This window comes from Mytilus trossulus, chromosome 14 (genome assembly GCF_036588685.1).
Source record: "Mytilus trossulus isolate FHL-02 chromosome 14, PNRI_Mtr1.1.1.hap1, whole genome shotgun sequence".
NCBI lineage: Eukaryota > Metazoa > Mollusca > Bivalvia > Mytilida > Mytilidae > Mytilus > Mytilus trossulus.
This window is the reverse complement of record NC_086386.1, coordinates 12,375,808-12,402,414: the sequence shown is the minus strand read 5'-3', so window position 1 is coordinate 12,402,414 and position 26,607 is coordinate 12,375,808. Positions and strand designations below refer to the sequence as shown.

Here is a 26,607-nt window from a genome sequence, read left to right as displayed (position 1 = left end):
TAAACTGGTCTGCAGTGTGATATCCAATACTGACTGACGAATCGTCTGTCTGAATATTGAATTAATGACTGTAGGTCATCCAGGTTATTACTTCATAGTAAATGAATATAATAATTTGTAAAAATGTACTTTTGCCAACTCTTGTGGTTTTCAAGTTAGTGTTATAATTGATTGTAGCAATCATACAGATTGTCTAACTTTTGATTTAACTTAAAACTATATGGACCAACATGGAAATAAAAAAAGTTTAATATCAATTACATATTTTGTTCAAATACACAAAAGTCAATTTAATAATAAATGCTGAAACAAACACAAGACGTCTGTCATAAATTGACTGTATGACGATTGTGCATTTAGTAGGAAGCCTATTATTGGGTTGTTTTCGTTTGACGCTGAATATTATATTTGTTTTGTTTTTAGTAATGTACATGAATAAGGCTGATAGTTTTCTTGTTTGAAAAATTTGTCATTTTAGTGCCTTTTACAGCTAGCTATGTGGTAAACAAACTCGTCATTGATACCAGACTTCTTAATCTTAGACCGCACGAATACCTTTAACTTCTACGTCGTTTGGTCTATAGGGGAAGAATTGTCTACATGGAAAATCATATACCACATATGTGTTTGATTTATTCACTAGTAAACATATGTAATTAAAAATTCATTATAAACTTCAAACTTCAAATGCCAAGCTGTAACCAATATGTTTTTAAATTTGCTTGAAATAACTTACAAGTTGATAAACGTTCATAAAGATTTTTATAACTTGAACATATATTTGTCTGAAAAAAACTAATTCTATAATGAGGCGTTAGGAGAAGGTATCATCCCAGAAAAGCCAAATTCCTGATAGTCCAGTCAATCTAGCATAAATTTGACGTTTACCTTGAAGTTATTGCAATAGAAGATTGTTAAGTTTTAATCTTTAGCATTATACCTCAAATCTTTATAGAAAAAAGACCAACAGTATATACCTTGAGGAAAACTACAAAATCACAACTTTAAAGTTCCTATGTAAATCTGCATTAGAATAGGAGATAACACTGCAAAAAAGGCAGAAATATCAATAAAATTGATAATAAATTATAACTTTAACGCTTCTATTCAACGTAATGTATTGATTCTTCATATTTTAACCGTCTTTGGATTATAACAAACAATTCTAAAGGTGTCTTCATAACTTTTATGAAGCTATAACCTAGATTTCATATTTTATTAGTTGACAATTTATTAGATTTTTCAACATGACCAGGTAAAGAATCTCTAATTTAATAAAAACGATCATATATTCCACTTTTTGTGGTTTAAAGTATCTTGAAGCAAGGTTGATGCTAGATATTTATAATTTACAGATATAAACAATACCAAGTATTCACATTATTTTTTCAAAATGGTCATAAAGCCATTAATTTAATATTTCTTTGATGAAAAATGTGCAAAAAAAAACAAAAATCATAATACTTCGATATCGTACATTTCATGAGCAGAAGATTATATATTGTAGTCAAAAACCAAAATATAACCCAATCAAAGAATCATACTTAATATATTTTAAGAAAATCAACCAAAAACTAACAAGAAAAAGACTTATTTGTGAGGAGTTATCTCCCTTTCCAATGTTAATTTCGATAGGAAATTAAAAATGCTGATTTTGGGTTTTCCTCAAGTAAGATTTAAGGATGTACACCTCTGAGGAGCCAAAAATTTCTAGAATTAAACTTTTTTTCTAACCCTGTTTTTTGGGTTCATATGACTGTAAAAAAATAATTGGTGAAGAAAAAATCATATGGTGGTGCACTTCTTTCTTTGCTACGGCCCTTTGAAAGTACCCAATTTTGATGATTTTCTCATTTTTCATCAGTTTTTACCTATTTTTGGGCTATAATCATGAAAAAAATCACATTTCCACAATTAAACTTTTTGTCATACTTTCAATAAAGATAAAGGGGACCAATCTGAATAAATTTGAATTACAAAAACTATAGGTAGGTGTTAATATAAGAAAGTTTTATCATATTTTGATGCTTTTTTGTGCCAAATTTACCATGTTGTCAATTTAGTAAATTTGTAATTTTTCTCTGTTTTAAGAACAAATTGCATATTTTTTCAACTTCTTTGTTATAAATGTTTGAAAACATACATATCTAAGAAATTTGAAAAGAAAAAAGGGATGTGGGATGTACATGTTTCTGGTAAAATAATTTTTTGTATCCCTCACCCATTTTCTCGAAATTTTGGCTAAAAATACTGACTTGATTGGTAATAAAATTTGAAAAATTGATTACTCAAAAACTACTCATTGGAAATACCCAATTTTTTCACATAGTTGAGTTTGATTATAACATTTTTTAAATTCATTCATATTTTACACTTGTACCATATGTTTTAAACATAATTCCAGAACGAGATTTCAACGAGACTGAACGAGACTGAAATGTCAGAAGAATACATCCTTAATGGGACTTTTTTTCTGTGTAAATTTGGCGCTAAATACTACAGATATAACTAATACATTTTTTGCTGCAATTAGTTTGAGGTTTAAACTTGGTTTGACTGGACTATAACACTTCATTTCTTTGACAGCATCTTATCATATAGTAGACTGGGTCTAGAGAACATAGAATTTTCTTAAACGATTTTTGTTGGATAATAGATGCAAGAGTTTACCACAACTGTTATGAGATTGAGAGTTATCCGAAATAAAAAAAATATAGATTTGTATAGATTAACTTGATTTACTTGTAAATGATGCTTTAAATTTACTTGGGTACTGCTGTTACAGTTTTACAGATCATGTTAAAAGGCACAAACTTAACTTTTGGTGTCTTTTTCCTATTTCAATCAGCTAACAAGAGACAATAATAGATTTATATTTATACAGTATACACTTGTTGAAATGGGTAAGAGTGGAGTTTTTAAAGGTTTGAAACACTATCAAATTGGATACATTACTCCTTTCACTCAGACCCGTTTTATTATGTTTTCCTAAAACGGTCTTGGTAATTCTGTTTGATTCTCCTTTTAACATTGGATAGTATTTTTGATAGTAATAAACTTTTTATTTAGACTATGTGTGACGGCCGTACTGTGACCCATAGTTGTTAATTTCTGTGTCAACTGGCCTCTTTTTTGTGGTTGCTTCATTGGCAAGCATATCACAACTTTTATATATTCAAATTATGATTTGTATATTATGTAATATTTATAAATTGTATAATATGTGACTATTACGCGCGTAACTTCCGTGACTGTTCAGTAGTTTTTCCCCTAAAGACGTCAAGAGTTTCTACACATCAGTGTAAGATTTATGAGTCTATAACTCTGTATTATCTATAGTTTATTCACAGTCTGTGTTTTATCAATATACTATTTGATGATCTGACCAAGGCAATGGCGAACAACAAATGATCTAAGCTGTGTCTCATCTACACGTTCATTTCTTTGTTAAGCGACAGTAATGTGACTTATATCAGTATATCGCTTTCTTAATTATTGGTCAGTGCATATGTAAATAAAGATTCGTTCCATGCTTAATGTCAAACTCAATTTAACTCAAAGCAGGGTAGCTATGTATAGTAAAATTAAAGATATATATGTTACACATTTAGAATTTATATTATATAAACACTATACATATATGGTGCTGTATATGTATTTCACGAGATATTCCTTGTCCACTTCTCAGAGTACTTAATTTATATAAGGTGTGATAATTGAAAACCTCCTGATTGTAGTCCAAGGAAAATCATTTAAGATTGTGTGATATAAAAATAAGGAGATGTGACATGATTGTCTATGAGACAAAATGACGTGAATGTAAACATGAATGCCTTCACAGATTCGCAAAACTTAATTCGCAGAGCAAGATATATATCAGATGATTCAATATCATGCACACTTTTTAATAAGTAATATAGAAATCGTCGGCTTCTTTACTAATTGCATTCTTTGTTTCTTCTCTTTTAAGTGCGACTTTATGGTTTTGATACGTGTGGGTTTTATGAATTTTATGAATACTGAGACTTTTTAAACGGTTTGAGAATGCCGAAATCTAACCGATTCGTATCTCTTTAATAGTTAAATAGTTTATACCATAATGCAATTCAACCAGAAATTCTGTATAACTAACTGAAGATTTGCCTCGTTAAATGTTTGAAGAGTAATTTAAATTTAACGCCAAAGAAATACACAAATACCTCCTGAGGTGATTAAAAGTATGAAGTTGTTATTATTTATTTGTATAAATTGTATTCTAGCCAATTCTATAAACTACTTTGCAATAATCTTACTAAAATCTTATCTTTTTATCAGTGATCTGAAGAGAGCTATTAATATATATCAGCTTAACTGGCTTTGATTTTTGCCAACATAAATTGTAATATGTTATTTAAGAAAAGTCAATGACAGAGGACTGAAGTTATTTTTACTTCTGTTTGTTTTCTTGTAATGTATTTTCATTTGCATATCTGAGTGTTTATGTTCATTCCACGTTATTGCTAAACGAGATAACAGATGAGTAGTCTCGAATAGAAAATAATAATAGCTCAATAGGCCTTTATATAACTCTTTATCTTACTTTTACTTTTGTCTAGCCGCAAAACCAGGTTCAACACACCATTTTTTTCTTGAAATGTCCAAAACCATGTAAGGAAAATGGCAGTTGCGATCTTATAGTTCGTTTCTGTGTGTGTTGCATTGTCGTTTGAATTTTTCGTTGCATCAGTGTTTCTGTTGTTTCGTTGTTTTCCTCTTAAAATTGAAGTGTTTACCTCAGTTTGAGTTTGAAACCCGGATTTGTTTTTTATCAATCCATTTATAACTTTCAAACAGCGGTACACTACTATTGCCTTTATTTAAAGCTCATATACAAGAACTACTTATTTCAAAATCAAATTCAAAATTTACTGAAAAAGTTATTGTTTTATTCTTTCAGCTCAATTGTATTCACAACTTTTATTGACTAAATACATGTAGAACTTGCCATATATTATAGACACCTGTCTATCGTTGGAGACTTAAATGTTTCACCTAAAAAAAAGATTAATATTTGTAGTATTTGTTGTTGGGTTGCTTAGTCATTGACGTACAACCAACTTTTCGTTTACTATTCCACACTCATTTTCGTGCCTCACATAGCATAGTATACTTTATTTAAAAACAAATATAAAATCATTACTTAACTCTATGAACCGATGGTTTAATTTTTTATAATATACTGTCTGCATTATATTTAATAACAGAAAAATAATCTAGCAATAAAGTTTATATATCTAACAGATTTATTATATTGGTAACTAATTAAGGGAACTTTGACTAGAGATAGACAACTCCTAAAGTCCTGATTAGAACACTGCCAAACTGTATTGAGGAGAGAGAAACAGATCATCGAACTGTACAGCAGATAATCTATTCCTGTTCTCGCCTTACAGATTTTCTGTATAATATTTACATACTATATTATAATTTCGAGTATTTGATTAATCAATGATTTCGGCATCTTAGAGGAGGAAGAAAATGGAGAAAAAACTGTTATCAACATCACATAGCATGGGAATTGTGTAATACAACATAGACACGCATATATAAACGTAAGTATATGTTTTCATTTTATTAGCGAATATTGATAATTCTTTTTCAGTCAGCCATTTTTGATAGTTGTTACATTCAACAGTAAAACATAATTTGTTTTACTGAGACAAACTTTCGTAAGATTTTTGAGTTTTTATACCTTTGCTTTTTATAGATGAATGGTAACATTTGTTTATAGATGACTGATGTTTATATTGATCAACTTTATCTAAAACACATTTTGTCACACAGAACTTTCATTGCTTGCCTTTATAGTTGTTTAACATATTACGGAAAAGCAAAATATGTCAAATATTTGTAAGGCATCCATGCTAATAATTGGCTGGTTGCTGTTGATATTTGATGTCAAACCTTTTATGTAGACATGTACTTATGTTGAGGGTGCCTACATAAAAAAAACAAATCAACTAGGTCGGTTAGCTTTGTAGTTTAACTTGCTTAGGGATGCAACAATATTGATATATAGAAGGCGAAATACATCAATTCAACAAATTCAAAGAACAGACACATAAATGGAACGTCTTACCACCTTATAGTCAAATGTGCCCTGCGTTGTAGTTTCAATAGTTTCATCTATTAGCAATATCAGTAAGTAGTCGGTATAAGGTAGGATACATTAGTATAGGCATTTACTAATCATTACACCAGAGGCGCTACTTTAACATGTTCTAAAGTATATACCTAATCACGAATTATAAACCTTATAGTGCAACCATTGATATTCAAAGCAATATAATTATCTAAGATACCTGGGACGATCTCATTTTATAAAGGTTCTCTTTTGTTTACTTATTGTACCTCGAACGCATTAACCATGGCGCTACTTTAACATGTTTAATGCAAAATTAATCACGAATAAAAATATGTTACTTTAAGAATAATACTATTCAAGAAAATTTGTCTATCCGAAACGAAAAACGTAACATCAAACGATATGTATAGACAAAACGCTTTCCAAAATGCGTTATAGATCCAGCAAATGGCTATAAAATTTATATTTTATAAAATGCAAGATTTTATTTAATTTATATTTTCGTCGAATCATGAACAGGAAGGTAACTTGACTATTCACTCTAAATTTTATTTAAGTTTTATTTATCATAAAAATTTATCTTGCCTTAATCATTCGGAACTGTTTTCTGATCTACACTACTAAATTAACGTATATACAAATTTGCTTGTTATCATGGAACTAAATTTAAACATCTGTGTGTACTTACAAAATGAAATCATTATGTGGTCGTTTGGGACAAAAATAAAAAAAATATGTATATTAATTATAAGATATTAGTTAGTGTCTGTGCTCTTACTTTGGCAAGTAATCAGGTGAAAATATTTCCAGAACTACAACTTTAAAATCATAGTCAATTAATTTTCTTAGCTGCTATTATAATTATGTTAAAGAAATAATAAAGAGATATTCAGTGAGGAAAAAAGAGAGTACACAAATATCAAATTATAAACAGTAACATCAAGTGTTTTTGGATCATTATTTCATGCAAAAAATGGGTACTTAAACTTCATCTTTTAATTCCTCGTTCATAATTGACCTAGGCATGGATGACATTCGTGTCTGCATATGGACTCATCAATAAAGTACAGCAACCGATATTACATGTGGTGTTGAACAACATTAACATTATTAAATTACATTGTAAAAGCATCCTTTAAATAACTTCGACCATTATTTGTTCCTGTGTGTTCTTTGGTATGTGCTTTCCCTCTGCTGATTTGTGGTATGATTGTTTGTGGACATTTTCATAGTCACAAATTATGGACATTGAAACCTTAGAGGATCAAGGTTTACCATACAAATAGTTAAAATATGCGTTTTAAAAGAGTCATTATTCTCGCTTATTATGTTTCTTACATGCGCAAGACACATGTTTTATATGTTTTCTCAGTTCATTCCCAATTTTTTTTTAAACTGAGACTTATCTGAAACTAGACACTTGTCTATTGTTTAGAGTATTCCAAATAGATATAAAAAAAAATGTGGTATGGGTGCCAATGAGACCACTCTCCATCCAATTCACAACTTGTTAAAGTAAACCAAACTAATGTCTTAATATTATTTGTTTTGTGGATACCCTCGAATATCTTTGTCACTATTTCATCTTTTTTATTCCACATGACCAATACCGTAAGGTTCAATTTAATACTTTTATTATAAGAATCTACTTAAAGACTGTCGGCATCCCAATGGGAACAAACTGTGCCCCTCTACTTGCTGACTTGTTTCTTTATTATTATGAGGCTGACTTCATGCAGGAACTTCTTAGGAAGAAAGATAAGAAGTTAGCAATATCCTTTAACTCTACTTTCCGCTATATAGATGACGTTCTTTCACTAAACAATTCAAAATTTGGTGACTATGTGGATCGCATCTATCCCATCGAATTGGAGATAAAGGATACTACAGATACAGTTAAGTCGGCTTCATATCTTGACTTACATCTAGAAATTGACAATGAGGGTCGGTTGAAGACAAAACTTTACGACAAAAGAGATGATTTCAGCTTTCCAATTGTGAACTTTCCATTTCTAAGTAGCAACATTCCAGCAGCACCTGCATACGGGGTATATATCTCCCAATTGATACGATATTCCCGTGCTTGCATTTCCTATCATGATTTTCTTGATAGAGGGTTACTGCTCACAAGGAAGCTATTAAACCAAGAGTTCCAAGTAGTGAAGTTGAAATCATCCCTTCGTAAATTTTACGGACGCCATCACGAGTTGGTTGACCGTTATGGAATAACCGTTTCACAAATGATATCGGATATGTTCCTTACGTCGTAACTACAATCCCCTTCCCTTTCATGAATTTGACCTACCGATTTAGACTATTTACCGGATTTGTAATCGCATAAGCAACACGACGGGTGCCGCATGTGGAGCAGGATCTGCTTACCCTTCCGGAGCACCTGAGATCACCCCTAGTTTTTGGTGGGGTTCGTGTTGTTTATTCTTTAGTTTTCTATGTTGTGTCATGTGTACTATTGTTTTTCTGTTTGTCTTTTTCATTTTTAGCCATGGCGTTGTCAGTTTGTTTTAGATTTACGAGTTTGACTGTCCCTTTGGTGTCTTTCGTCCCTCTTTTAAAACAACAAAGATAAGATTAATAACATATTTTAGGGAAGATTGATTTGTTTTTATTGTTAAACCCTCACAATATCGTTAATATAACTTCTCTTCATCTGTTTTCTTATTTAAGCGTCAAAATTAACATCATTATATACATAATGTAATACTGTATCTTCTAAATTTGCAACATCAGGTTTTGATGTGAATTTACACAACCCTCGAAATAATACGATTATACAATATCAAAATCTCACTAAGCACTTATTCGACAAACAATATTTCACACCATTGAAATATATTGATATAACCAGGCCTTACGATGACCTATAGTTCTTCATTTCTGTGTTATTTGATCTGTTATGAAGTGTTTTATCATTGATATTCATACCACATCTTCTATTTTATATTGTCTTATGATTTCGGCTTTCTAAGACCGTTTTCACAATTTCCAGCAGATTTATTACAAGTTTATTATGTATGGGCTATTTTTTTCAATTTCGACAGTCAGAATAATGTGTCTCGTGGGAATCTTGTCTTGCTTGTTAACTGTTACATTGTGAACATCCAGCGTGGCATGTTTGTTTAATATATAAAATAAAGCAGGGTTCATAAAATTATGTATATCATTTTAATAAATTCGCATTTACATAACCTGCTGCTGATTATGCATTTACATTGTCACAAAGCCACTCATCATCCTCATCAAAATACGAAAACGACGCTGTGATATGTTTCATATCAAAATATTTAAATCCTAGTATCTCAAACGCAAGCCGAATGGTATAACGATTTTATTCTTATATTACTCCGTTACTGCATTAAAACAATCAATAATTTGCATAAATTAACATACTGCCCACCATTATACTATTACTATACTGTGGATACCTTGTAGCTAGTGATCATGAAGATGTTGGTGTTACGTGTGCTATTTTTTTAATGGTTTTATTTCTCTATATAGTTACGAGTTCATGAAAAATTAGTGTCAAGAAAATAAGATCTTCAGACTTTTTCTTTTATTCAGTCGCATCGATAATAGTTATAAGCAATAGCATATAGATAATCTTATTTAGACCGCAGCCATCATAGCGTAATGTGGTTAGTTTGTGATTTCATTGATACCAGTGAGATTTTATGTGTTTCGAAGCAATATATAAAGATAAAATCAGTAGATTTGATTTGACCTAAAGTAACTTCCGTTTTAGGCCACATATTCAACATCTAACTTTTTTTATTTCAATTATATTTTTACAATTTCTTCTTGATAATTTGATACTTTAAAATGCCATTCGAATATACCCATGTTCGATAATTTATTGCATTAGGTTTCATTTCAAATTTAGACACTTTGCAAAAATTTTGAATTTATTGTATGTATTAACAAGAACACTGAGTTATCGTGATTAAATACTATTTTGTTTTATAAGTGATTTTGACGTATAATATACTTAATATACGGTTATTTTACTTCCCAATGTGGTAAATTTCATTTTGATTACATGATTTATTCTCTTTTCCTTACATGTGTATAATTATTTGCCTTTGAAACGTGCACTTTTCATTTAAGCATGATATTTATCATAAATGTCACTGGTAAAGGAAGAGAGAATATGCAATTTTTCAACTAACGTTATGGTTCCAACGTTAACACGTTTTCCCTATTTTTCAGAGGTAGTAATGCATAACATATCATGTACACTACAAATTAAAAAAATGTATTCATAATAATTTATATGCAAGAAATATATAAAAAAATATATTCATAATTACACGTTAGTCTATTTTTTTAAGTCAAAATATGGTTTCAAGAAAGAAGTCATAACAAGAATAAACATTGATGGTTTAACAATACACGAACTATCTACAATGATCAAGCTTTATATCTTCTAAACATCCATCGCATACTCGCCTTTTAGAAATTATAGATTGCACACAAAAATGTCGGTCGAAAGATTGAAAACTTCCTTGAAGCGGGTAATTAATCGAGCTGTATACTAGTTTTGGTTTTGGTTTTTTTAGTTTTTTTTGGCGAATAACCAGGTGAGAGATAATTTTCCGTCGAATATTTTATGTTCAGGGAAAACAAAACTAACAGTTATCTGGAAAACCATGCACGTTTTGTGTCTGAACGCATTGTGTTCTCTTATAAAAGATAAATGTGTACCGAATCTTTGTAAAAATTACCAGTATGTGACACGTGCTGTCTTTCAATGAGTTATCAACGTTATCTTCCAGTATTAACCAGCTTGATTTTTTACTCACAAACTTGTCAACTTCAAAAAGTCATTTGTTGGCATCAAGATGAAAATTACACAGAGTTATAAACATATCACCTTTTTTATCGTATAGGTGTAATATACCCAAATAATTTTACGCCACATACGGTTGCATACGAAAAAGGGTAGAAAAAAACTACTCCCCTTAATCTGACAGTTGCCGTAAATTAATCCTATATTAAATTTCTGGGTCATAAACATATCTATTGGATGTTTCAAGGCAACATTATTATTTTACTTGGTGTTTTATATGATATTTTCAAAACTTGTTACATGGTTACAAAACCTTGTACACACCGTAAAATATAGATGAAATTGTTATTGGTTAACTTCCATAATAGTTATTTTCTTGTATGCAATGAAATGCTATGTGCAATGTTTTGTAGAGTACTGGACAGGAAAAACATTATTCATGCCAAATATTTCTTTATTTGAAACAAAGATAAATTCTACACACTTTTTTGAAAAGTGCAAATTGAAAAAAAGACTAAAATAGTGAAAAATCGATGGTGGTATTACGTACCATATTTTAAGTCACTAACATATATTGTTATGAAATTTAATTTGTTATGTTGAATTCTTCGGCACATTCAACAGCGATTTAACTGTTTAACGACAGTATAGAAGAAGGTTTGCAAAATATTGTTTAATGGTACAAAACTTCTGTTCATCAAATGGCAACGTTTACACAACATTTAAGTATTTGTATATCTATCTGACAGTTTCATTCTTAATATTGTAAAAATAAACATTCAAAGTTGTAGATTTTCTTCAAAATTCTATCTTAAAGTGTTCTTTTCATATAACAGAAAATTTACATTTTTAATGCATATCTAAGTTATTGTTTAACTTGGCATCGGCAATGTGTTTTCCCTAAAGTAAAATATTTGCAGATAATATACGCAATTAATATGATAAATAGATATAGGAAGATGTGGTGTGAGTGCCAATGAGACAACTCTCCATCCAAATAACAATTTAAAAAGTAAACCATTATAGGTTAAAGTACGGCCTTCAACACCGAGCCTTGGCTCGCACCGAACAACAAGCTATAAAGTGCCCCAAAATTACTAGTGTAAAACCATTCAAACGGGAAAACCAACGGTCTAAGTCCACTTCTCGGCTGATGGACGGTACGTCACTGAGTAACCAGTGTTCCGGAACGCACATTATTTTAAACACGTAATTCTAAAACTATCGGGTGATATTTTTAAAATATTAAGAATGTGGGGTTTCAACTTTCTCGGGAAAATAAACTATTCGCAGACACCAGGATTTAAATTTCATATTTACGCCAGACGGTCTTTTCGTCTACAAGACTCATCAGTGACACTCGAATCAAAAATGTGGAAATAGTTATGCTTAAATATATGGTTTAATATTTATTGGCACTTTTTGTGAGAAAGTTCAATTTCAAACCGATTTCAATGGTTTACAATTTTTTGGATTTTAGCATTCCCGATGAAGGCGAAACCAGAAAATCACGTCCGTCGTACCAAATCTATAAAGTGTCTTACTTTTATATTTCATTAGTAATCTGTATTATGTCGGAAGTACATCACTAATTCGTGGTCTCATTGCTTTCTATGTTAAATTCCTCCGTTTCAAGCAGGCACACCTCTTTTTTTGAAGTTCAAAAAAAGTGGCAATCATTGCATCTTTATGGTGCCTTGTACTGAAAATATCAACATACCGTTGATGGCATATAAGAAAGAACTGATTCCCGGATAATCGCATGTACCAAAACACGTACTTCAGATCTGACAAACAGACAATTGTACCCTCTTTTTAAAATTTGGGGCAGTTTTTTTTAATATTTAAAAAAAAGGCCACATGTGTTCTACAATGATCATCAGTCCTTCAGCTTTCATTTGATACCAAAAATGCTTAAATATTCTACATATTATGAAAGTTACCCTCAGTCGTAGGAACTATTTTGTGTTAAATATGTACTAATTTCTGGTATGTGCTTTCTGACCAGGCCTGAATTAGCGGTGTTACACCTGTCTAGGCATAGATTATCTTAGCCGTATTTTGCACAACTTTTTGGAAGTTTTGGTCTCGATGCTCTTCCACTTTGTACTTGTTTGGCGTTGAAACTATTTTGATTTGATGGTTCCTATCAAGACGAAACGCGCCTCTGGCTCATCTTATTATACATTGTTATAAGCCAGGTACCTTTGAAACCTATAATTTCGATGACGAAGGTCATCTGAAAAACACTACTTTGGGTTGTTTGAAACGTGAACACCTTTGATTTGTTCCCAAATAGCAATGAACAATTATTTTGCCTTGTCTTAAACAGTATCTAACAGAAGTGAAGTGTTTAAGATATTGAGGAATGTTCCAAAGTCGTTTTCAAATAAATAGTGGTAACGAGGTGAAATTAACTTTGTTTATGCCACTGTAATAAAGCGTAGAAGATATTTTTTGAAAAATATCTATATATTATACGAAAACCTGACGTAAACAATATTTTTTTACATGGTTCTATATATTATATAAAATCTGACGTTATAATCGATTTTATTTAATATCTATTCTGTTCAAATTGCGATTTATTGTTCTCGTGAAATGGAAAGTGAAGAAAGGTTATTCAGCACTAATTGAACAAGCTAGGAATAGCATCAATGATTTGTACATTTTTTGTAACTGAATTAAAAGCAATTGTTCTTTCTTCTGTTAGAAATCTTACCATTACGTAACATCTTTTAAAGTGGGAATGCAATGTTGCTGAACGATTCACATAAACACATGTACTGGTTGTTGATGAATATCGAGGTATTACAATCTTATCGGCGCTAGGGACTATCGTCATACTGTAAGTTATTAATACACAGCTTTTGTTCAAACATTTTCAAATCTGTCTGCTGAAACAAATAAGGAGATGCAATTTCTGTTTTTGTTGTTGTTCTCTTCTTCCTGCAATGTATTTGTTGTATTTATGTGGAGGGTCACTTTCATACACCTGTGTGTAAAAACTATCAGTTGAAAAGGCTTAACTCATCTCCGTTGATGGATGACTGTATGTAAGACTGTTAGAGAGAGGCATTTTTGATTCGTAAAATCTAGTTCATCTATCATCTTTTATCATACTGAACAGTTTGTTATCTTGTTAATCTTGTAAGATTTACTTGTATTTGGTACATTGGAACTTTTTTTTTTACATAAGTCTGACAGTTGATCAGCACTGTTGATGGTTTCGGAAAGCTATTTTTGTAATTTGACTTTTTATCCTGCATTTTAAATAACAATAAACATCATGAACATTTGTTTCAAATTAATGAATTATCAATAAAAATGACCATTACTTGAAAAAAGTGATTGAATGGAAAATAATTAAAAACTAGTTTAGTGTTATTCAATTTATAAACAATCAACATAAAACAATCACATATATATACAAGACTGAAAGAAAAAGAAAATATTATTCATATTTGTAAAAAAGAACATGTGGTATGTTTGCTGATGAGACAGCTCTCCACAAGAGACCCAATGGTATAGAAATAAACAAATATTGGTCACAGTAAGACCTTCTACAATGAGCAAATCCAATACCGCATTGTCACACATAAACGGCCCGAAATGTCGAATAAAAAACAATTCGAAGGAAAAAATAAAGTTCTATTTTATTTACAAAACAATGAACGAAAAACAAATATGTGACACATCAACAAACGACAACCACTGCATTACAGGCTCCTGACTTGGGACAGGCACATACATACAGAATGTGGAGGAGTTAACATGTAAGCGAGATCCTAACCCTTCCCTAACCCGAGGCAGTGGAATAACAGAACAACATACGAAGGAACTATAAAAACCAGTTGAAAAAGGCTTAACTCATGAGTTGGACACACATAGAAATTCATCCAACAAATTACAGAGTGGACGTGGCCGGTTATTTGTATATCCCAACAACAAAACGACACTAATTACAGATCCGAGAGCTCCCAAAGCCACTGACAGCCCGTTCAAAGCCACTAGCAACTAAAAAAAGAAATCATGCATTTAAAACTGAACTATCAATGAGTACACATCCAACATCCAATGGATTTAGTGCAAAGACGTCATAAACAGTGAGAGAAAAACATAACATTTTCTATTGCCTAGATACAGGTATCGATAGATTGTAGCTCATGAATATTTATATATTTTTCAATACAATTTAGTTGCTTTAAATTTACTGATTACAAAATCAATATTTGTTCCAATAAATTCATTACTCAATGATCTGATTACAGTGTTAAATTCACTTGGTAACTTTTAGAAATAAGTTTTTTCAAAGGATTGATAAGTTTATCAGGATCGCTTCTAAATTTCCGGGCACGGTAAACAACATCTCCGTATAAATGAGGTATACTATTTCGTTTGAGATAAGTTTTCCAAAGGTACAACCAAAATTCAAAACAAAATCGTTATATCTAAGGCAGAATTTAGTAAATGATTTACGTTATTTCTGTTAACTTAATCCCTTGCTTAATATTTTACCAGTTAAAATCTGTAACGTCACAACAGACATGGGCATAGAAAACTAGTTGTGAAATATAAAAACCGTAAGATGGCGACAAAGGAACATCACCATCCATAAAGGGAAAATTAGCCACATGGAAAGGAAAATAGTCCCTTTTATCATAAATCTTAGTTTGGAGTTTCCAGTGTTCAACCGAAATAACTAAATCCAGGAAAGGTCAGTTTTTACTGTTAAAATTTTATTTATTTAAGGTAGTTCCGTTCGGTAAATTTCGGCAGTGTATTTAGAAAATGAAAATTCTTGATTATTTCACGAAAACATTTTATCAATTTAGCGCTAAGTGTTATTGAATTTATCAATTAAATGCAATTTAGACGCTTTACTGAGTTTGGTCATGCACTGTGATTCATAAAAGTACACAAACAAGTCTGCTATTGAACGGGTGCAACTAGTGCCCATTGGAATACCTACAATATGTCGAGTTTCCGAAATCTTTATAAATATTATTAAGGAGAAAATTAGTTTTCAACCATCAGTTTAAACTGAGCCTTTATAATAAATAGGATTGGCTTTTAATCTGATGTGGCTCTTCATACAAAGAAAAAAGATTTTTAACATGTCTATGTACTTTATTACTACAAAACATTTCAATTACAAGCAATCTTGTTAAAATTCAGAACAACAGTAGAAAACCATATAAAATTATCAATATCATTGTATCAATTGGAGTTCTATTTATATTTCAACTTTTCATTGATTCCATTTGCCTACTTTAGTAGAAGTAAGAATATCCGTGACAGCTAAAAATCTTTTTATTAATTGTACATGCAATTTGTTGTTTATCAATAGGACGCGGATGATGGATCGATTCCAATGGTATAAACAACAATTATATCTGTTACAAATGAAATTTAAGAATTGCCTGCAAAAGTAATTAAATCTACCCATGCCAATATTGGCAATCTTTGACCTTTCAGCATGTAGATATGGTTAGTGAAACCACCAGGGAACCAGAGAACTCTTTGTAATATATTTGGCACGCTATGATTAATAACTATTTCCTTCAGATGTATTAAATTTTACAGTTTGAGTGAACTTACGGTATTATTCAGATTGAATGAAATTACCAAAGCGAATTATAGCTTTGATTGTAGTCAAGGTTAAATTAAACTTTGATATTTATGTTATTTTATTCTATTTTACAAAATAACCTTTTTTTGTCTGTGTTGTTTTTGTTCTTATGTTCGAAGAGAAGACAATAAGTGATATATTATATTTTCAATTCCAGTAAAAGACGAGAAATTGTTTTAAAACGTTGTGAATTTCGATGCTATTATGACTATTTTTTCAATAACAGGCTATTGTTCTTGTTTTTGTTTTTTTTTACTTATTTTAATGTAAGAAGTTTAGTTAAGCCACAAGAAAGTAGTCCATCGAACAAGGTCTTTAAAATAAACTACTTCAACAAAAATAACAGCCATTTAGGACAACGGTATAGAATGAAAATGACAAAGATCGAGTAAAAGTCAAAGTCTTCATTTTCACATAACATTATGTTATAAGATATATATTCATGTTTTACTTTAACATGTTGAAGTTATTGATTGTCAAAAACTTGGAATACTCGACAATGCAAAACTGTACAATTTGAAATATTTTTGAATCATATGACCGATTAGTTGACCCACTTATAAAAAAAGAAATTGGTCAAAAACATTTTAAACTTTTTTATTCTTTACACAAATGAGCTGTCCACGCTTTCATAGACTAATAATTTATAATATTAAATTTAACACGTCTTCTGCTTGGATAAAACTGTTTCGTTTTTCAGCTCATAGGCATAATTATGTAATGTGGACGTGACTTCAGCGAGGCTTTATTCATGATTGTCCGCTTAAAAATGGAATTAAGAATTAAATTATTTAGAAAACTGTAAAAATGTTTCGGTCTATTCGAAATACCCTTAAAAAGTGTTTATATAATTCAACGATGTATATATGTTAACAATACTAAATCAAGGTGAACTGTACTAACTATCCTGTGTCTACTTTATACATGGTAAAGTTCAAACTAATAGGTCGGTGCAGTCCCTGTACCTGTAGGTGTAGTTAATCATTTAGATTTGTTGTTCTTATGTCATTTAACTTCAATTAATATAACAGCAATCATAATGACAACATCCCATTATGATTTAATTGATATTTCATATAATTATCAAGAATTGAAGTAAAATGATTTCATATTTTTTTTTATTTTACAGAAAACATGACGCGAATTCAGGACAGGATTTTCCGGATAAAGAGCCTTTTGATGTGTATTGCATGTCACGCTATCTATGTAACGGCGGCTAATGACATAAAGTGAGTAGCCAATATACCCCTTACATTGTACTGGTTAAGGAGTTGACAAGAATGTTTATGAAATTAACTTTTTATAAGTTCAAAACCAGATATATAAAAAATATGTACGACAAAAATTTTAATAAAATAGAGTATTCAAATACATTTGAAGTTCACTGAATGTTATGTCTTGTTCAACTGTTGGGCAATATTTTATACTTACAGTACAAATAGATATTAACTAGTTAGATGTTAAGAAACGTCAGATTCAAGAAACAAAATCACAATATAACACCATGATAAACCAACCATTTAAGCATGTGTAGATATATTAATATAGGAAACTAAAGCTGAGAATATTTCACATAAAAAGAGCTCGTGACATTGGTAATAATGTTGTTTAATTTTGGAAACCTATGCCATTATCAAGTCGTTGCAGTATTCTAATTTTTGTTTTTCTAATATAATAACCAGTTTCTGCGATTGACTTTAAAGAGCAAAGTTCCTCTTTTGTCTTACACGTCTTAAAAAATATACGTGTTTGTCAACATTTACGTACAAGTAATTTAAAAGTGTGGGGCAAAATAGCAAAGATGAATGAATTTAAAGACGTGGACTTTCAAAGTTTCGATTGATTTTATTCCAATGGCAATACGTTTAGGCATGTTCTTGACGATATTTAACTATGACCAAATAATAACTCTGACGACGTAATGCTTGAGATTTTTTTAATATTCCAGAAATGTATGTCAATTATACTACATAAATCTTAGTGAGTATAAGGTGTTTTGTAGTTTGAACTATGTAAGCCAATTTTATGTAAAAAACATAGTTTTTTAATGTTGTTTTTAGGGCAAAAATAGTAGATCTCCTGTGGAAAGGAGATAACCAAGAGGTTTTAAAATTTCCACCTCATTATGACTTAGATGGTAAGTTTATTTTATATCTTTATCAATCTTTATATAATTTAGGATTTGTCCATATGAAAAAAATAACGACTGATCCTAATATATTCACTGGTATCTTTCTAAGGGCAACAGTGTCAGTGAATTAGGGCAACAGTGGTTTAACAGTTACTGATGTTCAAGTGTTATTGTGCTATTTTCCTTTTTTTTATTTAGTGTCTTTGATGTTCGCCTGTGTCTTTCCATTACGTGTCTACATGACATTTTGTTTTCAGTTCACATGGTTGTTTTGTCTTTATTGTGAGTGATAATATAACATAATATTATTAATTCGTATAATTTAACAAATTTGATTCGTTTAGGGATAGTCACATGTTAAACTATATTTTCGAAGGTAGAGAGAAAACGGCGTATAGCAAAAAGCATATTGACCGGCAAAAGGTTTATCGCACGGTTATTTTTAGAATATCTAAAAACCGATATACGTTGTTACGTCATGTAATGAATTTCAGGATATTGTTTAACGTTTTGAAACACATGATATCTGTGATCGATAATTTGACGAAAAAAAAAATCAAATACATAAGATGTCAAAAAAACAGTAAATGAAATAACAACTAATATGTTGTAATTGTCAAGGAGACAAATTGATTTTTATTAAATATCTATAAAATTCCAACCGTTGAAACCTCAATGACGATTTTGATTATATGGTCGGAAATTAATAATATAACAAATATAGCCTTTGTATGAGGTCAATACAGGATATATCGACCCAAAGAAGTATATCGACCTCGGACTTCGTCCTCAGTCCATATACTTCTTTCAGGTCAATATATCCTTGTATCGACCTCATACAAAGGCTATATTTGTATAATATTGACTGCGCATGCTGTACCCCAATTTAACATTTTTACAAATTAGTTTTGTTCACACATTGCTGCCACAAGCGAGAGTTTAAGCTAGTTATAGACAATAACAATCAAAACCAAGGAGTAAACGAAGACTCACAAAACCAAAATACATTTACATCAACAGTTATGAATAATAATTTAGAAACAACACGAGCTCCACTAAAAACCGGGAGTGAAATCAGGTGTTCCGGAAGGGTAAGCATTTCCTGAACCGTATTCATTATTAGTTATGTTGGTTATCTCTGTAAGTCAAACATTTAGCAGTGTTCGAGTTTGTCATGTATGTCAGTATTCCGTATTTCTATCAAACTTCAGGTGTTGTTCTGTTTGTCATTTTTGTCATTATAACCTTCGGTGCAGTACTTATCTATATTATGTAAATATCAATAAATAATTTTGAGTAACGATTTATCTTAATATCAAAACTAAATAAAAACGTTCCTCTGCTGAGTTTTATTTGTTCTTACCTTGAATAGTGTTTGTCCAATGAAGGTAGACAAAAACAAATATTTTACTAATTTGATCAAAATAATTATTTTTCAAAACGTTTGAATGTTAAAGAAAATCTATGACGACATATTGTTTATTACTCTAATTACGAACTAACGAGTGCTTCAATTTAGAATGTGTTAACCGAGATCTATATCATAGAAAACATATATCTCATTTCTTTTTAATATTTTTTTGAAGGAGGGAAGACCGATATTTTCTGTGATATGTATGTTACAAGTTTTGATGATGTAAATGAGGCAGATATGGTAAGAAATACAAATAATACAAAATAACAAAGAAAACGTACAAATAAATGTTTGGTCCCCATTTATTGCTTTATCAATGAATGTTAACTTACATTTTGGTAGCCAGGTGTTTGTATTTGTCAGAGATCAATATATCTAGCACTTCCATATGACAAAAATAAAAGTGGTAAAGGTGTTTGGGTAATTAAAAGCCATAAAGAGAATACAATTGTCAAAAGATAACATCCAAACAAATTGACATAATTTAGAAAGAAAAGACAATATCGATCAAAACCCATGGAGTAAACAAAGACTCACAAAACCAAAGGACTTTTACATCAACAGTTATAAATAATAATTAAGAAACAATACGAACTCCACTAAAAACCGGGAGTGCAATATATATTTAGTGAAATTCGAACTATTACTTTTTGATGTATTGATTTTAACCGCACACGAGACAGACGAAAATACAAGAAAATGTTTCCCCCTAAGCATAAGCGGAAAATACAACGAGTCTTATCTATATAAAAGATGCCTGTACCATGTCAGGAATATGACAGTTGTTATCTATTCGTTTGATGTGTTTCAAACAACACGTACTCAACATTAAACCTCGATGATTTCAGTTGCTCCGTTGTGGTAGGCATAATATCATGTTTCATTAGTGATGCAGTAGTTTTGCACGTGGAACGTAAGATATGTCGATAAATCGCTTTGAGGAACGTCACCATAGTGGAAGAGAGGACGATAATGTGAAACTATTTGAATAAAAATACACAAATATTTCGTAACAGTCAACCAATTCAAGAAAGTATACGTAAAAACTTTCGAAATGATGACTTCAACCCCTTTGGTCAATATATGCTTAGTAAGCCGCAACTAACTGTGAAGGGAAATATTGACATTGCACACTTGCTTTGAGTAAATGTATTCAATAAACCCGAAATACGTTGACAAATGAGACTATAAGTACCTTATACTAAGTAAATACCATGTCATTTTTCATTTGTTTCGGCTTTTCCAAAATTTCCTTGTTTTTACCTTGTAAGTACATTTATTTCTTTTTTCATCAAATATATTTGTATATTTATTTACAAGGATTTTACGATAAGTCTACTGTTACACCTAGAGTGGACCGATATGAGGTTACAGAAAGACCTCCAATCTTTAGATTTCGAGGAAGTTGAACTAGATTCCAAAAGTGTCGGTAGTTTATGGACCCCGGATGTGTTTTTCCCAAACGAGAAAGAAGCTTCCTACCACAATATCATGTCACCTAACAGAATGTTTCGGTTGACTAAGAAATGTATACTTAATTATACAGTCAGGTAGGTTCAGGACATATCTAATTCTCTTAGCATGTCATTTATTTCCCATGACTATTTCAGTTTGATATCGACTTGTGATTGTAAATAACCCTTTGGTACAGCATCTTTCGCTCCTCTTTAAATCTCATACAAAAATTTAAAAAAAAAACTGTTGGTAAATGTCAATACCAAGAGTTAAAAAAAAACAAAAAGTAAGAAATATTTTATACTAAGGCTCTTAAATTATGCTCATATTGCTGACAATTCGATATTGTCGCAGGTATTAAGGTGATCTATAATTGTAAACTTTTGTGTCATTTGGTCTCTTGTGGAGAGTTGTCTCATTAGCAATTGAGCACATCTTCTTATTTTCATGTTATTAGCTGTTATATAGAAAATAAGACTAAAAAGAGACAAGGTACCAAAGGAACAATCCAAAAAATATGAGTCGAAGAAAAAGGCAACAACCAAAAATTACAAATATTTCACAAAACAATTCACAAAAACAATACATGTACTTCTGTAATAACTTTGGCTGTTTTCTTCTGTTTGATCGGACTGTTGTCTGTTTGGTTGTAGTTACAGTTAAGGTTTCAAATTCCTCATTTCCATTATCAGTGGTATTCAATAAAATATATAGCACCCTAACAACAACAATTCACAACACATGTAGAGATGTGTCATGTTATCTATAAAAAGTGACACAAATGATCATATACCTTCACATTCTACCTAGAAATAAACTCATCATAGATACAAGGATAAAATTTTGTATTAACGCCAGACGCGCGTCTCGTCTACAAAAGACTCATCAGTGGCGCTCGAATCGAAAACAAGTTAAAAGGCCATATAAAGTTCGAAGTTCAAGAGCATTGAGAACCAAGTTAATGAATGAATATTAGATTATTTTTCTTTTATCTACCATCTTTACAGACTGACCTTAAAGCTGAGTTGTGTAATGAGGTTACATAGTTATCCTTTTGATAAACAGACATGTAGACTACATTTAGAAAGCTGTAAGTAACTTATACATAGATAGGAAAATAACCTCCATTATTAACTCACATATTTGAAGCATACAAGTAAAAACTTCGAACAACGAACAGTAGACAATACAAGTGTCGAGTTTATCTTATTTGAGTATTTAAGATCGTAAACACATGTTTTCTCATATGGTATTACAAACTTAGATTGTGTGAGTGAGCAATACTCAGATTAATTGTTTCATAACTGACAATACGGTATGGGATGTGCTCATCGTCAAAGGCCGTATAGTGACCTATTAGTGGTATCATCCAATTCATTGAAACTCTGGTAGATCATTGTCTCATCGGCAATTATACCACATCATAATTTTATGCAAAGAGAAAAAAAACATTTGTTAAAATTATGTTATATCAGATTCAAATCTGTATTTGGCTAACAAACTTTTGATAAATGTTCAACAATGATAATGATTCTTTTATTTTAGTTGGTTACGATGCTCAGCAGATAAATCTGCATTGGTCCAAGGAAAACCAACCTATCGGGATGAATATAACCAGTCTTCCTCAGTTTGAAGTTGTGGGTCATGCTTATGACAACTTCTTTTCTGATCATCGGATAAGAGGTATTACATATCTAGATTTACTAACCGATGGTCAACACGATACATGTTTCAATACAAGTAACAAATAAATACTGCATTTATAGAGCGCGGCGTACAGCTTTTGATCACGAGAACACATAGAATAAACGATTTAAAATAAACTTTCGCAAGTATGATAATCTTAAATCATTGATAAAATTAACAACACATGAACCAATGTAATCTCACTATTTTAAATCGAAAACATTGCTTGATATGAAAGTATAGACAAACTATACCAGACTTACACGTAGTTCTATCTTAATAATAGAACAAATATCACATATCAAAAATCTCCAACTCAAAGGAAGTTTCTAATCGGACCGTCAAAAGCTCAAACACCTCAAACGGATGGCAAACAACTGTCATATTCAAAATTTTAGTTCAGGCATTTCCTTATGTAGAAAATTGTGGCTTAAAGCTCTTTTAGCTAGCCAAACCTCTCACTTGTATGATAGTCGCATACAATTCAATTATATTAACAACAATGTGTGAACAAAAGAAACCGATATGATAGGTAACAATTTCAAAAATAGGGATACAACAGACAACATTGTATTATAATATTAATCACAATAATACAACATATATGTAACAAAGAAACATTAAAAGGCATATAAACTAAGCACATAAGCAAAAATGAAAGAGACGAATACAAAACAATATCCACAACATAACATCACATTTACCGGATACATAAAAACCCAGCCACACCAAAGGATATCCACTCAAAAATGACATTTACATGATAATGTCCAATGACTGACAGTGATTTACTGTTCCGCTATTTCCAGCGTTTATCATTTGACCTTTTTCAATTATGTTGACAGTTACATGTAATAACAAAAAGCGTTCATGTTTGAATGGTTAATATAAGATTTGTTACGTTCACAGGAAACTACAGTACCTTGTCTGCACAGTTTGACTTCCGTCGGAACATTGGATACTACGTTGTTCAAATGTACATCCCGACTCTCCTTATTGTCATGTTATCATGGGTCTCATTTTGGTTGAATGTTAATTCAGTACCCGGAAGAGTTACCTTAGGCGTGTTGTCAGTTCTGACTATTTCTACCCAGAGTTCAAGTGTAAATGCGTCACTTCCTCGTGTGTCATATACCAAGGCTATAGATATATGGATGGCTACCTGTCTTGTATTTGTCTTTGCTGCACTCATTGAATTTGCTATTGCGAATGTGCTGACTCGGAAAGGGTCACACAAGGGAATCATTATGAAAAAACTGATAAAGTTGGCAAAGGAAGTCAGGGAAAAGGCACTAATGCGAAATAATCAAGGTGTAATGGCTTCCTCTGATCCAGATGGTTTACGTCACAGAGGTAGCACTAGCTCGGATGAAACAAATGGAAATAAAAAAGAGGTAAATAATGTTTGGTGCTTTAATATATTCTGGTTTGAAATGTATGGTTCGTTTACGAAATACTGAATAGAATACAATGTAAAGACACTTCTTTTTAAATATAGAAACTATTGATATATCTCGTTTTATGTCCTTCATAGAACATTTAAAATGTCAACCAATTGTATTGTAAATAGCCCTAAATAAGATTATCTGCATTTTCAAAAAAGTTTCAGAAAATGTGGATTAAAATTTATTTTTGTTATTTTTTAGACTGTTGTAAAAATGGATGCAGGTGTGACGCTACAGAAACAACGCAGTGAATTGGAAGATAAACCAGCATTTGAGAAGGGCATGCTGTATGCTATGTACTGTGACGTTGCATCGAGAATTCTGTTTCCGCTCGTGTTTGCTATATTTAATGTTGTATATTGGGTGCATTATATCCAGATTCTAAATTATTAGTGAGAATGATATAACTTACTGTAGAAGTACTTGTAAAACATTGGATAATTTAGAAATAGAAAAAAGTTAAAAATTTTTATTTTTATTTTGGAAGCTTCATTGTTACGTGCAGCCGAAAGAAGACAGAGTTTATAGATTTTACAAAATTTCCGTGTAAAAGAGGGGCAAAGATTCCAAGGAGACAGTCAAATTCATAGGTCGAAAATAAACTGACCACGCCATGGCTAAAAAAACAAACAGACAAATAATGAGTACAAAAGACACAACATAGAAACTAAAGACTACGTAACACGAACCCCAACAAAAAAGGGGTGATCTAAGGAATTCCGGAAGGGTAAGCAGATCCTTCTCAACAGGTGGCACACGTCGTGTTACAATATTTCCGTGTAAATAGTATATATACGTTTTTACTGTTATTATTGATTGGTCAAAACTCTGTGTCCATGTATGTCCTAGCGTGCTCATGTTGGTAGCTAAGCAGTAAACTATGTACATTATCAAAACCACCTACAAATATATTTCATTCGGTATTTTATACGAGTTTATAAGCTTTTAAATTACTATATTAGAAATTATCTTCGACAAATGTGTATGTCTATTAATAGATTGTGATGTTGTAGTACTATGTTTATAGTTTATTTGTCTTTTAATATATTATGCCTATTTTATAGATTGTGTTGTTGTAGAATGTTTATAATTTGTTTTGATATGTTTGTCATTTTTTATTGTAAGTTTGTTTGTTAGTTTTGTTACGAATTCATTCCAGCGACTATGATTGTTAGGTAATTTTAGCGGTAAAAGGGCGATAATTGTAGCGATTTTAATAAATGTTCCACCCTTTGCTTTTTGATTTTTTTTCGGTAATACTATTAACCATGCAGCAATATGTTCTATTGTAACACCACCTGTGAGTTGCAGCAAAAAAAATGATATAAGATAAGTACTAATACCAGAGGCACACCTAAACACAAAATATGAAGAAAAAAAACAAGAATGTGTCTATAGTACTCGGAAGCCCCATTCGCACTATAGTGGAGCGGCGGAGAGGACAATTTTAGAAATTTAAATTACCTAAATACCTCATGGGATTTTAATAGCTCATTGGAAAGCTGAAATCCTGTACTTTTTGAAAATATGTGTCGTCAATATCAAATCTGGTACCATAATATCGAAAATCAAGGTCAAAGGTCATCACTTAAAAAAATCCTACTTTCATCTAGAGAAACAATACCATTGATATTTTTTCATAATTAATAATCTATTCAATAAATTATACGAGTAGTAATATGTAGAAAAACGTTAGTGCATACAAAATCTTTTTCATATTTGCACATGACGTCATAACAACGTTTTATTTAAACTTTTTTAAAGGTAGTCCATGGTACATACAAATTTTAATGCCTAATGGAAAACAGGAACATATTAACATTGATAATTGACATCGACAAATAGCATTTCTTGAATACTTTAATAGTTGAAAAGTTTTCAAAGAGTATCTGAAATGCATAGCTAATAAATCAAAC

General features: G+C 31.0%; 1 protein-coding gene across 4 annotated transcripts; it reads left to right on the top strand.

The window, feature by feature from the left end:
* The first annotated feature begins 5,317 nt into the window (after window positions 1-5,317).
* Window positions 5,318-25,926, top strand: LOC134696330 (glycine receptor subunit alphaZ1-like). 4 transcript variants are annotated; one of them, XM_063558054.1, is made up of 11 exons: window positions 5,318-5,591; window positions 13,642-13,776; window positions 15,450-15,645; window positions 17,690-17,789; window positions 18,621-18,697; window positions 20,278-20,345; window positions 21,426-21,655; window positions 22,568-22,650; window positions 23,106-23,243; window positions 24,156-24,640; window positions 24,893-25,926. In XM_063558054.1, exons 4-11 carry the CDS (start codon window positions 17,695-17,697, stop codon window positions 25,082-25,084), a joined length of 1,368 nt encoding a protein of 455 aa, XP_063414124.1. In that variant the 5' UTR covers window positions 5,318-5,591; window positions 13,642-13,776; window positions 15,450-15,645; window positions 17,690-17,694; the 3' UTR covers window positions 25,085-25,926. The 4 variants fall into 4 exon arrangements, with proteins under 4 accessions (XP_063414124.1, XP_063414123.1, XP_063414125.1 ...); XM_063558053.1 differs by lacking the exon at window positions 13,642-13,776; XM_063558055.1 differs by lacking the exon at window positions 15,450-15,645.
* Window positions 25,927-26,607: the final 681 nt, after the last annotated feature.

Excerpts from the sequence above, each read along its gene's own strand:
- LOC134696330 (XM_063558052.1), top strand. The coding sequence starts at position 17,695 with ATGACGCGAATTCAGGACAGGATTTTCCGGATAAAGAGCCTTTTGATG. Across the intron at positions 17,790-18,620 it reads ACGGCGGCTAATGACATAAA|GGCAAAAATAGTAGATCTCC; the intron begins GTGAGTAGCCAA and ends TGTTGTTTTTAG. Across the intron at positions 23,244-24,155 it reads TTCTGATCATCGGATAAGAG|GAAACTACAGTACCTTGTCT; the intron begins GTATTACATATC and ends TTACGTTCACAG.